We start from the raw sequence: 16,392 nt of genomic DNA, 5'->3' as shown, positions 1-16,392 counted from the left end.
CACACACATACAAAGTGAAAGTTGACACACACACACACACACATACATACATACAATGCTGACGATACCTGTAGGCATGGCTTGGGGGCATCTGCCTTGACTGCGATATATTTTATGAATGCAAATCCCTGTTCATATTCGCATTTGGTTTACTTACTTGCCGAGCAGCTTACACCCACAGACAGAGAGTGCATGGTGAGTGTGTGTGTGTGTGTGTGTGTGGGTGGGGGAGTTCGGGTTTTCATATTCATTTTCATTCATATCGCAGTTTCATTCATGCACTCAACAAAAAAAGAAGGAAGCGAAAAGTGGGCAAGAGAAAAGTCGACTAAAACTGAAACTGAACTGAATATTTATTATTATTATGTGGCAGCCACGCCCACCAGGCGTTCGCCCCAATTTCGGTGTGTGTGCGTTTTTTACAGCTTGGCCCAGTTCATGACTCTTTTTGTTGTTATTTGTCCTTATTTATTTATATTATTTTGAGGCGAGGCGGCTTAAATGCGCTTTGCAGATGTTTATTTGCCTGCCAACTGCTTAAAAGAGCCACCAAAAATATGTTTATTTGGCAACAGAGAACTAGAGTCACACACAAGCACAGACCCACACACACACACACACACACACATATATATATATTCAGTTATGCAAATTTGCAGCTCATCTGTTGTTCGCTCCATTTGCCGCATCGCGGAATCAAAGTTTTGTTGTGCGACAAAAGAGTTTGGCTTTATGCCACGCCTCTCTTCCCCACACACACACGCAGCTGCTGCCTCTATGGTTTCCGCGTAAAATATTTAAAATGCTTTGGGAATTTATTTTCATTTTCCCTGACAGCGCAATTTTAGTTTTCTCTCTGCTGCATACGAATTTGATTTTTATTCTCACCCATTTTCCTTTCACAATTTTGCCTATTATTGTATTTTATTTTTTGCAGAGCTAAATCTAACGAATTTGTAACTGTAACTCGGCAACTCTTTGAACCCGTTTCTGTTTTTATTATTTTTATTTTTCAAAAACTCTGATATATATAAATGTTTTTTTTTTTTTTTTTGGCGCGCTCTGATTCGATTAAAAATCAATATATTCATCAACTCGATTGGTCTAAAACCATTTCGATTTATTTCTAAAAATTCTCTTTGGATATTAAACAGAATTTTCGATGAACTTGGAAACTGTTGGAAATGAATAAGCAATTAGCGTGGATTATTTACGATTTATAAAGTCAGTTCAGACATGCTCATGCTCTCTATGCATACATATGTATATATATAAACCAGCATAAACAACTTTATATATATAGATATATCTTGGTGTGTTATCTTTCCCATAAAATAATTTAAACATAATATTTAATTGCAATTGTTTTAATTCCGCATTAAGCTGTTTTATAAATAGTTAATATGCTGTATTGTATACCCTGCAAATGTAGTAGATATGGTGTATATCACATTTTTAATCATGTTGTTCTCACTATAACAAGCGATATATATTACTGATTCACTCTTAGATGCTCTGGATATATTTCTATGTTCTATGTTCTCTTAAAGATCCTTTGATTCAAATTTACAAAATTTACTTTGGTTTATGATCTGTAATCATCCCAACTTTACTAATTACAGAGTATATTTATTTTACAATTGAAATCAATGTCAGCATAAATTGAATTTCAATTTGCAATTAAAATTACACAGTTCCCTGCCTACTCCCCTCACACTGCATTCCCCTTGCTCCTTCCCGTTCACGTACTTAATCGAAATTCACATTTGACCTGAAATTTACCTGCAACAGTTACGACCTATGATAATACCTCACATATCTCCGGCCTAAAAAGCTCTTCCTGGCACACCAAATAAGCCCTACGTATGCTTGTGTGGGTGTGTGTGGGTGTTTGCGTATGTGTGTGATGTACGAATATGCAACGCAATTCTGAACCGGCAATTGCCTGAAATCCTTCACGCTTCATCAATTCGCATTATTGTTGTCATTGTTGTGTGTGTGTGTGTGTGTGTGCGCGCGAGGAAGCTCCGCATTGAATTGCAAATGTGGGCGCAGCTGGTGAGGTGAGGTGAGGTGAGGTGAGGTGTGTGTGCGTGTGAGTGTCAATGTGTGTGTGTGTGGAGCGCAGGGGGCGTGGCTTGCCTGTGGCGGAAGAGCAACGCAAAAGCAACAACAGCAGCGGCGACCGCGAAAATCGAAAACGAAAACGAAACGCAGCAGAGACGAGTACTTAAGCGTATTGCGTATTTATGTGTGTAAACGCAACTCATCATTCGTTGAGTGAGCTAGAGAGAGAGAGAGAGAGAAAGGGAGATGGGGGTATCCGCTGATGGATTTACCTCTTACCTTTTCGCATTAAACGAATGTCGCGCTCTTTTAGCTTTCGCATTCGCTGCTGCTGCTGCGGCTGCTGCTGCTGCTGCCCAACTTGTCAAATTGTCGTCTGCGATTTATTTGCCAGCATTTACATATTTTACTGCCTGCTAATGGAACTGTAAAGCAGCAACAACAACCAGCGATGCAGAGGGGGCGGCCAGGGCGGTAGAGGCATCAGATAGCGTCTGCCAAACTGGCCAACAGCTACAGAGATATAGTTTGTGCGGCGCATTAGCTATGCTTGGGACAAAAACGCAACCGCAAAATGATAATTTACTAGATTGCCCTGAGTAGGGTAGAGTTGCCACAGACAGACTATGAGGGTTGTCGCTGGCAGAGCTGAGAGCGCGTTATTTATCGCTGATACTTGACGAAGCAAAACATTTTTGAAATGGGACAGTAAAACAGATGGAAATGTTTTATGGAGATGTGAAGTTAACTGAGGATAATGTAGATATGATGATGATATACGAAGTATATAAATATATATATGTATGCATGTAACACGTTATTTCTGAAATAAATCTGTCATATATACAAAGAGCTGTGTTGCTATAAATAGTTGTATTTTTTAAAGTATAATTTTTTTTTTGATGATTTTAATTTAATTTTTATTTAGTTTTTTAATTTTTAATTGTTATTTGACTGTTTTTTTTTTTAATATTTATTTATTTAATTCTTCAAAAATAATTCAATAACATTTTATTTATTTTTTCATTAAATATTAAAATTGAAATTAATTTTCAATAAAATTAAAATTTAATTGTTTCTATTACTTTTTTAAAATTTTTTTATTAAGTTTTAGTTTTTTACTATATATTAATTTTTTATTGTATTTATATTTTTTATAAATTTAAATTATTCATTTTGTATAAAATTTTAAAATATTTATAAATTACATATACAATTAAATTGTATATTACTTAATTGACTTTGCATTCGTATCAATTTAAACGACATCTACTATTTTCATAGATTTATATTCAAGCATCCCCATCGCATATACCCATCAAACACTCATTTTACAGCGTATTCATAAACCTCTTCAACAATAATGTTTAACTGCAAATGAAATCACTTCATTTAAAGAGCTCATTTCATTTATTTATGTCGACTGTTTCCCTCCGTTTCTGTTTCCACCTCCACCCTCCTCCTCCTCCTCCCCCTCGCACTGCTGCTTCCTTCCTATAAAAATGATAATTCGCAATCAGTTTTTGACGCAATCACTGGCTTAACATCTGCTTTAACGCTCTTTGGCTGCAACACTTTCCGCATCCTCATTAATTAGCCAAAATGAAATTGAAATTTTCATAATTTTGATGACTGCAATCGTTTGTTTTGGCTGCGTAACTTCATGAAATATGCTGAGAAAGAGTTTTTATCGCTTTGGGGGGGCTTTTATCATTAATTGATAAAAACACCACAGCTTCAGCGCTTGCTGTTTATCTATAGCTACCTCTCTTACTCGCCCTCTCGCCGTCTCTCTCTCTCTCTCACTGTCCATATCTTCCTCTCCCCTTGGCTCTCTTTTTAATTTATCAAAAAACTTTGACCGAGCCAAATTCATTATATAATTTCATTTGCAAAACAATTTGCATTATTATTTGAACATGGCCAAACAATTTTTGTTGGCTAAGCTAACAATTCATGTAGACAACGAAGAGGACGTTGAGTGGTGGTGGTAGTGGTGGTGGTGGTGGCGGTGTTGGTGTTGTTGTGTTGGGCGAGGTTGGAGGTTGGCAGAGGGCTATCTAGGGCAGGCAAGCAGCCGAAACCCAAAACAATGAAAATGTTTTTGTTTTTTTTTTTTTTTTTCTATTTAATTAAATTGAAAACGTTTTTTTATTTTCTACGCCAACGCGAAAATGTTTAGCTGAATGATGAGCCACTGACAATTGCTGAGCACGGATTTGCGGAGGCGTGGCAATTTATTTTCGAATATACCCTGTACTCAATTAGAAATTAGAGGTATCTCTCAAAACCCTTAATGTGGAGCTTAGTTTCTTAACTCGAAGACTGTGAAGTCTATAGAGTCAAGATTTTGTATAAAGTTTCTGAAATATATTCTCCATATAATATATGTATATATATTAATTTTCTCATAATTCATAGGAGATCAATGAGCTAGAAGTATTAAGCTTGGTTTGTCGAATCTTTTCAAATTTATGCAATATAAAAACTGTTCGTTTTTTTGTGTCTAGCTTCCTCTGCATGCAGTATATATAATATATATTTATTATTATATATGCTTATACAGTCATATGCCAAACAATAGGTAAACCTAAGCTATAAGGTATTTTCAAGTCATGCGCAGCCAAGCGTCAAATTTTTTCTTATTTTGCTAAGCGTTAGCTATTTTTCTGTTCATTCGCATTTGCTTTTAATAAAGCAAATCGAAGCTTAAGTAATTTGTACAAATTGCCACCCACACACATACACACACATACATTTTCTTTGTGGGAATCTAACGGAAAGTGGCAGCGCGGAAAATGCTTTTCATTTTGACAGCAGCAGCAACAGCAGCAGCAGCATCAGCTAATGCAACAACAAATTCTCTAAGGGTCGCAGCCATTTATTGATGACCTCCAAAAAGGCGGCTCGCAATTGAAGCGTATCGGCGGGCAATGCGGCGTATACGTGCTGTGGCATAGTCGCCTTATGACTGCTGCCTGTCCTCCTCCATCAGCTCGGGCTGCCTGTGTGCTCGCTTCAGCGCTCGCTCATTCTCTGCTCTGCATTCATTGACAAAGCTGTCAGTGGGTCTATTGATTTATGGCGCACAACTCGCTAAGAAAACTCCGCCTTCGCGCTCGCCTTGCCTCTTGGTACGGAAACAACTCATTCAGCCGACATAATTTGCGGCACTCGCCAGGAATTCGACCCCCTCTCTCTCTCTCTCTCTCTCTATCTCTTACTCTCACTCACTCCCTCTTTTTCTTCTGGTTTCTCTAATGAGACAGCGGTCACAGAGGGGGGCATTGTTAGCGTGTGCCACAAACAAATCACTTGGCCGCTTGCACAGAGTTCGATGAATCTAATTATGCGGTTGCTGCTTGCCAACCAAGCAGCCAGCCAACAAAACACTGGCAGAGCAAAGTCAACTAATAATTGTGAAAATATAGCAACACTTAGCGGAAATGGGTTTACAGTTGAGCTGGAACTGAAAGTGTTAGCCAGACTGCGATGTAGTTGAGATAGAAAGGAGAGATCAATTTGTAGATCAGATAGATTGATATAGCTCGGTAGACTTATATGCACAGCTAAAAAAAAATTAAGAATCAAAAATAAATAAAAACAAAATAATAATAATAATTTGATGAAAAAAATACAAAAAAATTAAAATAAAATGTTTTATTTTTATTTTAATTCTTTATTATAGTTTTTAAGATTATATACAAAGTTCTTATAACTTAAAAAAGTATAATAATTATAATGTATAAAATTGTATATAATTAATTAATTATTTTTTTAATTAGAAATTTATTTTTTTTTTAATTTAAAAAATTCTAAACAATTATTAAATTATTAATTTAGTTTTTATAGTTTTAATTTAATTAATTATTTAATAGCTCTCAGCTTTTTTCTTTACCTAAAGCAAAATCGAAGATGTGAAATGCCTCTTCAAGAAAATCTTTAAGCTTCGTTTGGCATACTGCAATTAACTCAGATATGCATTTCTCCAAGTGTACATTAAACTCTGCATATGTATCTGTATCTCTATCTGTCTCTGTTTCTGTCTGTTTCTGTATCTTAGCCATTATCTTTGTATCTTCGTATCTGTTTGTGATATTCTCTGTGTTTAGCTTGCGCTGTCTTAAGCACCCATTGTCAAGTGCGCATTTGTTGTGTTAACCGCACATGCTTAACACGCAAATAATTGAGATGGTCCACAGAACATCCCCCAGACCGCTCCCCTCTCTCTCTCTCCCTCCTCTCCCCTACTGAATATCTAGTGCTATAGGAGTGTAGCTCGTTTGTCTACCTTTAGCCACAGACAACAATGCCAATTGTTGTTTGCCGAAGCGTATGCATGTTCACTATCTTTGCGCGACACACACACACACACACACACACATGTACAGACTGTAGATACAAGTGCAGCAGCTAGCTGCATTTGAAGCTGCAGCTATTAAATGTATCTGCAGCATCGTTCCTAATGTCGCAATGGCATTTGTCATTAAATATTATATATTATGTATACGTATATATGTGTCTCATACATGTGTGTATTTAGCACTAAGTCTGCTTGCTGCTGCAGTAGGAGAGAGAGAGAGAGAGAGCGAGTGAACTATTTCTTGTTACCGCAGCTATTTTAATTAGTTTGCTGCTGCCACAATCATGCTGCACCTGCAGGTGCTGATATTCACGCTCATGTTAGCTGTTGTTGTTGTTGCTGCTGCTGCTGTAGCATTGCATTTGACACGCACCACACACACACACACACGCACGCACGCATACTCACGCACATTTTGGGGCCGCTGGCATGTGCCAAAATGCAAACAACCAAAATGCACACAAATTTGTGGCCTATATCACACCCGCATCTGCTCAGGCCGCCCCACAACTGCCGCCCCCCACCTAACTGTCTGCGAAATGTTTCTAAAAGGCCGCAGGCGCAAATTATAATACCCCAGATCAATGCAAGCGAATAGGGTATAACTCGTACTTCAATTGGCATATTGTTCGAAATTTTTAAAAATTTCTAAAAATCAACTATAAATCTGTCAAATTTGTTTAAAAAAATATATATTTATATATATATTCATAAGTTTACCATCTAGTCTAGCATACCCTACTAGTTGCAATGACCTTGCTTTGGTTTTGTTTAGCAAATTGAATTTGAAATATTTGACTTGAAATATTTATGCTTATTAAAAATGCATTCAATTTTGCTTTTGGTTAAGTCGGGCGCAACTTTCGAACGGAAATGCAATTTGATATGCTGAATTGTGCAATTGGCTGCCTCTGCCTCTCCCTCACCCCCCTCTCTTGCACTCTCCCTGTCTCTCTCTCTCTCTGTCTATTGCTCTACCCACTAAACAAAAAACCGCTTAATAATGCAATAATAAACAGTTGGCTAACGCAGCATATTATCTATCTGGATAATGTGCAAAAGCTAAAAACAACAAATGCTTTGCAACAATAACAATTTTGCGGTTACTATTTGTTGTTGTTGTTGTTGTCGTTTGTTTTGTTGTTACTGTTGTTTTCGTATAGACACTCACATGTGGAACGTTAAATGTGGTTTTGATTTTAGTTCAACTGCATTGCGAGCATCTGCTATTGCTTTTCCAATTTCCATGCCTTCCATTACAAAGGATCCGCTGGCCATGAAATGTTATCTTTGTATTCCTTACTCTATTTGCGTCCCTCTCTCGTTCTGCCCTTCTCTCACTCTGTCTCTGTTGCTCACTCTCAATGAACTTTTCCAACTTGTTCATTGCAATTTGCTGCTGTAGCTCAGTTTTCGTTATGCGAATTATTTTTGGTGTATGCAAAATTTTGCATGTGCATCACATGATTCCTACAAAACGAAAATGAAAACACAAAACGTTTCTTTTCTTTTATATTGTCGGCTGACAGGTTAAAGTGGGGTATATACGCCTGGCAGTTGACTGCTGTAATAAGAGATGGTTTGGATGCTCCAACAGTTAAACTTGATTGTGCATTCTGACGTGCTTGAGCATGTTGCCTCTAAGGTTGTTTAACTGCAATATATATAAGGTAATTCTGCGATCTGAGCATTTCGTATTGATTTATAAAATACTTGAAGCCTCATATTTTGGATTATGCCTAGAAAAGAACTAATATATTAAAGGTTCTAAATTGTGAAATTTTTAAAAAAATAATAAAAATAAAAATAAAAAAAATAAAAATAAAAAACAAAAAAAAAATAAAATAAAAATATGTATATATATTATAGGAACTAAGATTCTCTTAGATTAGACAAAAAAAAAAAAAATAAAAATAATAAAATATTAATTATATAAAATATTAATAAAATAATAAATATTTTATATACATATAAATTTTAAATATAATATGTTCAAATATTATTCGTAATTCAAAATGTGTTAACTAGTTCTAGTTTTCCTTCCAACAGAGTATTCTGTAGTCTAGTCTTACTCTCTGTTTATTTCTATTTTTTGTTCTCTTCACACATTTTCAGCTTTTCATCTTTTTTTTTTTTGTAAATTTAGATTTTTATGCATTTGACACGTTTGGCATTGCGGCAGTTGCTATTTGGTTTTTTTTTTTTACTCGCTTCATCTTCCACTTCGTTTTTGTTGTATTTTATTTTCATATTTATTTTTATGCATTTTGGAATTGCATTGAACAGCGGGCGCTGTTATATGCGACGTGCGAAACGTTTTCATATTTAACACAGTTTTGATTGTGCTGCGAGCCATAGCAGAAGGCAAACGAAATATTACGCATACGTCATGTGGGCCAACAAAAAGTTGTCTGCGTCTAGCATCCGTCTGCCTGTCTTTCTGTCTGCCCGTGTGCCTTATGGGGCTTATTGAGTTGATTAACTTGTTTGGGGCCCATTAAAAGTGGCCCTAAAGCAAAAGTATTTTGGCCAAAAGGAAGCAAAAACTTTTCTGCCAATAAACGAGCAGAAAAATGTACTCAGAGCCAGGAAAAAAAAAAAAGAAAAAGAAAAAAAATTGAATGCGGGCGGCCGCACAATTTGCATGCGAATCTTTGATATAAGAAAATCCACATTGATCTACTTTGTCAAACTCTCGTTTATTGTTGTTGTTTTTCTTGTTGATTGTTGTTGATCAGAAACTCCCCAGGGGGGGAAGAGGCCGTAGAGCAGCAGCAACAACAGCAGCAGCCAATTTTCTTGTGAGTCTCAAGTGAATTTTCAACTTTATTGTTTAGTTGCTTGGCAGCACTTCTCACATATGCCACACGAGTGTATGAAGCTATAAATGCACAGACTTGAAAAGTCTAGCACACACATACACACACGCATATATATGTATATACGTACGCACGCACATACACACATACACAAGCAAGCTAGCCACACTTTAAGCCATGCAGCAAACTTTTTACTCACTTTACTGGCAGACAAGAAATACACGAAAGAAATAGGACTCTGATAGGTTGAGAAATGTGAAACCTTAATACTCTAGAAATAGATTTGATATACAGTAGATGGAATTCTGTAGATATATATTTGATGAAAAAGATTTGATTTATAACTTTAACTGTGATTTAAGTTAAGAGAGAAGAGCAGTGAGATAAGAATAAGCTAGACAGACAAGATGATAGATTTAATTGTTGATTAAGGAATATAAACCAGATTGATATTTATATGTATTGCGATATCAATTTCCACTCTGACAATCTCAAACAGCTTGCTGAACTGAGCCTGACCCATTTCATAAAGAGCATTGCAAAAAAAAAAAAGAGAAGTAGATAAATGCTGACAGGAAACTTCCAATCAGAAATGAATTACTTTGAACTGCTGCGAGCTGTTATGTTAAGGCAAGGGGCAAACAAAGAGAGAGAGAGAGGGAAAGACCGTCTCTCTCTCTCTCCGAAAAGTGGGTCTGCTGCTGTGGCACGACGACCGCAGTGTCAAGTTTAAGAAGCCATGAAATAACATTAATTTGTTGCAAATTCGCTTGCCAAGTTTTAACTTGAATTAATTTGATTAGCTTATCGCTCGTTCAAAGTTGAAACTTTATCAGCATTTCCAAGTGGGCGGCGAGGGGTTGCTGGGCATGAGCATGGGCGTGGGCGTGGCAGCAGTCAGCACTCATTCGACAGTCGAGTGGATGTGTGGAAGTGCCTGATGACAAGCAGCCTGGACTTGCAATTGTGCCAGGAATTGTAAGAGGCAGGAGTGTCTCTGTGTGTGTGTGTGCGTGCGTGGGAGTCTATCTATGGCTGTGTGTGTGCTTGTGTGTGGAGCATTTACGACAACGACAATTCAAATTTTATTAGATTACATGAAATTTATGTGGCAATCAATTTAAAAAAATAAACCTTGTCTAGGCAAAGCAGCAGCAGGGGTTAGCTTCTGCGTGTGGGGGAGGACGAGGGCGAAGGAAGGCTGGGTGGAGGGACTGTGACAAAGACTGTAAGTGAAATGCAAATGACGAAGGACTTGGGCAAACATTTTAATAAGCAACTTTTTTTGCTGTCTTCTTTCTTTTGCTTTCAACTAAATAAGTCAAATAAAGAGACAGAGCGAAGGGCAGCGATTGTTAAATAGAAAGAGAGAGAGAGAGAGAGAGAGAGAGCAGAGTAGAGTTGAGTTTGGCATATGGAAACATAAAAAACATACATATATATTTTAATATATATTTTTTTAATGCGGCAAGTGCTTGAAATTGATAAGGCGGTTAGACCACATATGTTAGTGTGTCTGTCTGCCTGTATGTGTGTGTGAATGTGGTTTTTTGCTTTGTTAGCAGCTACGCATACACATACGCACAGACATCCTCTCTTGCTCTCTCCCTCTCTCTATCTCTCTCATTCACATTTACGGTGACAAAGAATAACACAATGGCAAGCAGACCGAATGGAAATACAAATTTAAATTGTGTGGCCTTGTTAAATATATTTGCAAAGCAAATACTCATACACACACACACACACATACACATTCACATACATCGAAACCTGTGCTGCCAAGCATCTCTTATTTCTAATGATTGTTTGTTTGTTCGGCTCTTATACTCTGCCTTGAGATATTTTCTGATCATTTCTTATTAGAGATGCAACGATGTGAGAGCAGCAGAGTAAAGAAAGCAAATAAAGCCTTTCACAAATACAGTCCAAATTTGAGGAGTATATTTTTATAAAGAAATTTTCTATAAAAAAAATTAAAAATAAATTATATTTTAAAATAATGTTAATGAAACAAAACAAACAAAAATATTTTTAAAATAAAATGGCATATTAATTTTAATAATATGAAAATTATTTATATATATTTTTAATTTATTTCTATTAAAAATGCTAATACTATTAATAAATAAATTAATTAATAATAATATAAATAATAGTATACTAATATTTTTTTTTTTTTTCAAGATTAATAATAATAATAATTTAATTTATAAATATATAAATAACAAAATAAAAAGATCAATTGTATGTCTCAGTAAAACCCTAACGTAATTTACTTTATATTATACTATTATGCATATATAAATGTTCAACAAAAAATGGCTTTAGCAACTCCTCTGCTCAGTGCACATTCTGTTAGGGTATATAGACTTCAATCAAACAGTGTGTTTTTTTTTCTTCACTTTTTGAGCACTTGTGTTTGCATTGCTTTTGCTTATTTGGCGCTTTGCTTGATTCTCTCTTGTTACTCAGCTTTCCATTTATATATGATTTTTTTCTGCTTTTTTTGTCATTTGCAGATTGGCTGAAGCTCTAACGTCATGGTATGAAGGAGCCGGCGAACACTTTGGATGAAATTGTAAGTGCCATTGCAGTTCATATATCAACTAAATTGTGCCACAGACAGGCAGACAGAGAGAGATAGATGAACAGACAGATGGACGGATAGACGGGCGGACGGACGGATAGAGAGATGGGCCACGCCGCAAGAGACAAAGGACATTAAGCGGCGTGACAGTTGTTAAGTTAAGACAGTGTTAAAGTTAAGAGAATGCAACTGACACAATGTGAAACGAGTGAGTGAGAGAGAGAGAGAGAGAGGGAGAGAGCCTGTGGGGTATTACAGCCTGAAAAGCAATCTAAATAGAATGCGACTGTGCAATGACGCCGCCAGGTGGCGCCAGCCACCAAAACAAACAAAAAACTGCAAAAAAAAAAGGGTTAAGCAAAATTTCAAAACGCAACATGTGACGCACATGACAGTAACAAAGAGAAAGTGAGACAGAAAGACAGAGAGAGAGAGAGGGTAGAAGGGGGATGAGCTGGAGGGAGACAAAAGCAGAGACAGAGAGAGAGAGAGAGAGAGAGAGAGAGAGGTGGCATGCCACCGATTGCCCGTTGAAAACTTAGCCAAGCCGCAGTTTGTTTGCGTTTTGGGCGTCAGTTTTTGCAAAAGGTTCGCAACGTTTGGGTAATTGTTATGTAAATGAGTTTTACAATTTTTTGCTTAACGAAAAAGGTCAAAGCCGAGCGCGACACGGACAAAAGGCCCCACACCCACACAATGGATATATAGACTCACACACACACACACACACACACACACATACACACACGCAGAGGCAGCCGCCTGTGCCCCAACAAAAATGTGCCTCAACTTGTGGCAGTCAGCATATTTTGTGGTTTGGTTAGTTGATGATGATGAGCAGCAACAGCAGAACAGGCAATACACCCACCCTCACACATACACACACACACAAATGCTTACACCTGAACCTCTGTTGCATGCCTTTGCATGTTAATCCTCGAGCTGCTCTTCAGCTGCGGCTCGACGTGCTCTGCCAGGCGCAAGTTCTTTTTAGAAAATTGCAAATCAGTTTGAAAGTCAACGACAGGTTGTTGTTGTTGTTGTTGTTCTTGTCGTTGTCATCGTTGTTGTTGTTATTGTTGTTGTGGCTGCCAAAACAAGCGATATGCCCAACAGCAAGCCAACCCAATTCCCAATGTCCGCCTGCTGCTGCTGCCGTCCCTCACTTGGACAAGCGAACAGACGAACAGACGGACAGACGGACAGGCGGACAGGCGGACAGGCAACACAACAACGGCAAGCGGCGCCTCCATCTGCGTCACGTTTCGTGGTGTAAACATACGAATTTATATGACTGTATTTAGTAATAAAGTTGCCTGTCATTGTTGTTGTTGTTGCTACAGTGGTTTGCAGCAAACTTGTTGTTGCTGTGTGTGTGTGTGTGTGTGTGTGTGCATTCGGCATGGCGTATGGGGCGGTTGTGGGGCAGCGACACATACGAAAGTTAATAACCGTTTAGCCAGTAAGCAAAAGTTACCAAACCGAAATTCCTTTGGCTTGGGGATTACAGTGAAATTTTATGATTATGTTTTGCTAGCAGTTCATTTTTGGCTACATAATGCTGCCGCTATATAATATATATGTATGTAGAATGCGCTCTGGGATTATCAAATTGATTTCGTTTACATTTTTTATTGAAGTATGTGGAAGTAAAAAATTTACTGCATACTTTTGCGCGCAGCCAAAGTTCGCTGCGGAGAGTCAAGTGAGCTGCTTGAGCTGCAAGCGAACGATTTGGTAATGGGGCATGTGAAGTGGCTTTTTGTGCAGTGTATTAAACTTATTCTGTGGCTGTGGAAGCAGCAGTAGCAGAAGCAGAAGCAGCAGCAGAAGCTGAAGCAGCGGCAGTAGTGAGTAGCTGCTACATAAACATGGTAATATAATAATACAATAATATTTATATCAAGTTTGCATATAAAAATTGTATTTGTGTTGGTTTTAAGTTTGAGAAATGATTCTGCATGCGTTGAAAGGGGAATCGCAGCTGAGTCTTACTGCAAATTTAAAGACATTGTTAAAATGCTGGAAATATCTTTCTTATATTTAATATAGTTATACTTAAATATAGTAATAGCAGCATAGTAGAGAAATTAAATTAAAGCTTGAGGAGAAATCAAAACATCATAGACGTCGCACTGTGGCACTTTTGCAATATTTGCATTGCTTTTCAATCAAGCAAAATATTTTAAAATGCAAATTTGATATGAAACGGAATTTAAGCTTTAAATTGACTTTTTAGTTTTGTGTAAAATATGAGAAATTTGGTTTTGGCTAAACAAAGGTGATTGAACTGCACAGTTTTATGTAGTTTTATTCTTGAAAAACTTTGTGGCTTCTGGCGCTGTGATGAATTCTTCATCAGATTCAGTCATCCATTTGGCATTTGAATATAGATTTTTGACAGGCTTTGACGGAAAGAAAATCAATTGAATAGGATGTGAAAGGCAGAAATTTAATTTGTTTTTATCTTAACATGAATATTATTTATAAAATTATTTCTAAAAAATATAATAGCTAAATAAATTTTGATTATATAAATGCTTTACACTCAGCTATCTAAGAATCGTATTATTTCTATATAAATTGAAAATTAAATAATTTGCCTCGTCTAGCTGATGCTTTAATTGAATTTAGTATATAAAGAATTTAAACCTCACATAGTCTTCTTCTTATTTGCTTAACAAAATTGCTCAGCTTCTAATCAAAGCCAAGAGCCAGCGAAAATATTTGAGATAAAAACTTGATGCTTCACTTCAATTAGTTTGAAACTATATTAATTAAAAGTTCCTGGCCAAAAAACTCAATTTGTTATTAATTAAAGAGGCAAAAACGGCGAGCGAGGGAGAAAGCGAGAGAGAGAGAGAGTGACAGCGAGAGCGGGAGAGGTAGCCTAGCTCAAGCGCCAGCAGGTTAATTAAGAAGACTTATGCGAAGAGCTTGACGCATAGACAAAGACGTATAGAGTTTCATAATGACAATGGAACACGTCAGCTTAATGCCTCAGCCTTGGCCATACCGTATTCTGACAGCTCTCTAATTGCAACTCATGCAACATGGGCAGCAGCAGTAGCAGCTGCAGCAGACGTAGCAGCCGTAGCAGGAATAGCAGCTGCAGGCCAGCTGTCTCGCAAAACTTTCAAATTAGTCGACAAATGTTTTGGCATTTGTTACGCATACGCAACGTATTGCAGCTAGGTAAACGAAAAATCCGTTATGACAGTTCAGCTGTCGCCCCCTAATAGTGCTAAGCTTCCATTCTACTCGATATAGTGAGGCAGCAGGAGGAGGCGCCTCTGGTGTAGCTTATTTCGTTAAGTGCAACATTGGGTTGCGTGCTCCCAATTCTGTTATTTGGCCAAATAAATGCCAAGGCAGAGCCAAAAAGACAAACATAACCACGCACACAGGCCAAAGATACACACAACACAAGTAACGGATACAGTTACAGTTACAGTTATGGGGTCACGCACACTCACACACACACCAAGAGACAGAGAAAGAGACATATGCATAGCAATTGCCTGGCATGCAGATGTGACTGAGCAGCGCTTGAAATTTTAATGCAAGGCAGCCATTCTCAACGGCATATTTACATTTTTGCTCAATGTCAATTGTGTTTATAAATTAATTTGCAAAAAGACATATGTACAGCAAGCGTACACACGCACACACACACAGACAGGCATAGCCCGTGGCATTGGCAGGCCAAGTCCCCAGGCTGGGCAAAGAAAAACAGAAAAGCGCGCGCTGAACAAGTTTGTCTTTTGTTTAGAAGGCCAAGGGTGGAGCGGACCAAATGGTAGCTCAGCTGTTGGCAGAGACATGCATGTGCTAGTGTGTCTGTGTGTGTGGGTAGGGTGTGTCTATGCTTGTGTGCGTGTGTCTACGGACGCCAGTGCTGACCCGGCGAAGAGCTAATGTCGCATTGTGTTGCGTCGCTGTGACAGGTTGCTGTCGCTGCTGTTGCTGTTGCTGCAGTTAGACGCACGGCTTTGTCTTTGGCCACCCACGCAGCGGCAACAGCAGCTGCCACTCAGCAGTCGTTGGTTGACTTTGTCGTAAATATTTGCGCACAAAAGTCGGCAATGATTTGCTGCAACAATCTGGCAGCAGAGGGCACTAGCAGGCGCTTCCATTCAAAGTTTACAGCACACAAACACAAACACAAACACACACACACACACACACAATCACATACACTCTCACACAGACACGCAGCTAGAGCTTAGCAGTTGTGCCGCAAAAAATGACAAACGGCCGAGCAGGCGGCTAATTTGCGCAACTGAACTAAAAGACAGCACTCGCACAGTGGTCGCCCGACATTTCCAGTTTATATAAAAATAAAAAAATAGAACAATAGAACAATAGAAAGTTAGTTATTTGCAATGCAATTTGCATAACTTAACTAAGGCTGTGATGCTACAGTAAACTTGATTGGATTTTTATTAATGGGACAAAGCTTCTGCTCTAAGTGCGCTGAACAGTAGTTCAGGATCTAATGAAAATATAAGCTTAAGAGATATATTTTACGATGCCCAGAAATGTAAATATCT

At 37.8% G+C, this 16,392-nt stretch overlaps 1 protein-coding gene across 1 annotated transcript in view; it reads left to right on the top strand.

Moving 5' to 3' along the window:
- The window catches only part of LOC6579309 (apoptosis-stimulating of p53 protein 2), a 43,904-nt gene that overhangs the window by 4,018 nt on the left and 23,494 nt on the right, over window positions 1-16,392 (top strand). The window contains exon 2 of the mRNA XM_032729608.2: window positions 11,772-11,830. Within this exon, the coding sequence (XP_032585499.1) occupies window positions 11,798-11,830 (33 nt within the window). The 5' untranslated portion in view covers window positions 11,772-11,797. The remainder of the gene's footprint in view (window positions 1-11,771; window positions 11,831-16,392) is intronic.

Source organism: Drosophila mojavensis, unplaced genomic scaffold, assembly GCF_018153725.1.
Source record: "Drosophila mojavensis isolate 15081-1352.22 unplaced genomic scaffold, ASM1815372v1 contig_80, whole genome shotgun sequence".
Classification (NCBI taxonomy): Eukaryota; Metazoa; Arthropoda; class Insecta; order Diptera; family Drosophilidae; genus Drosophila; species Drosophila mojavensis.
This window is presented reverse-complemented; position numbering and strand designations above follow the sequence as displayed.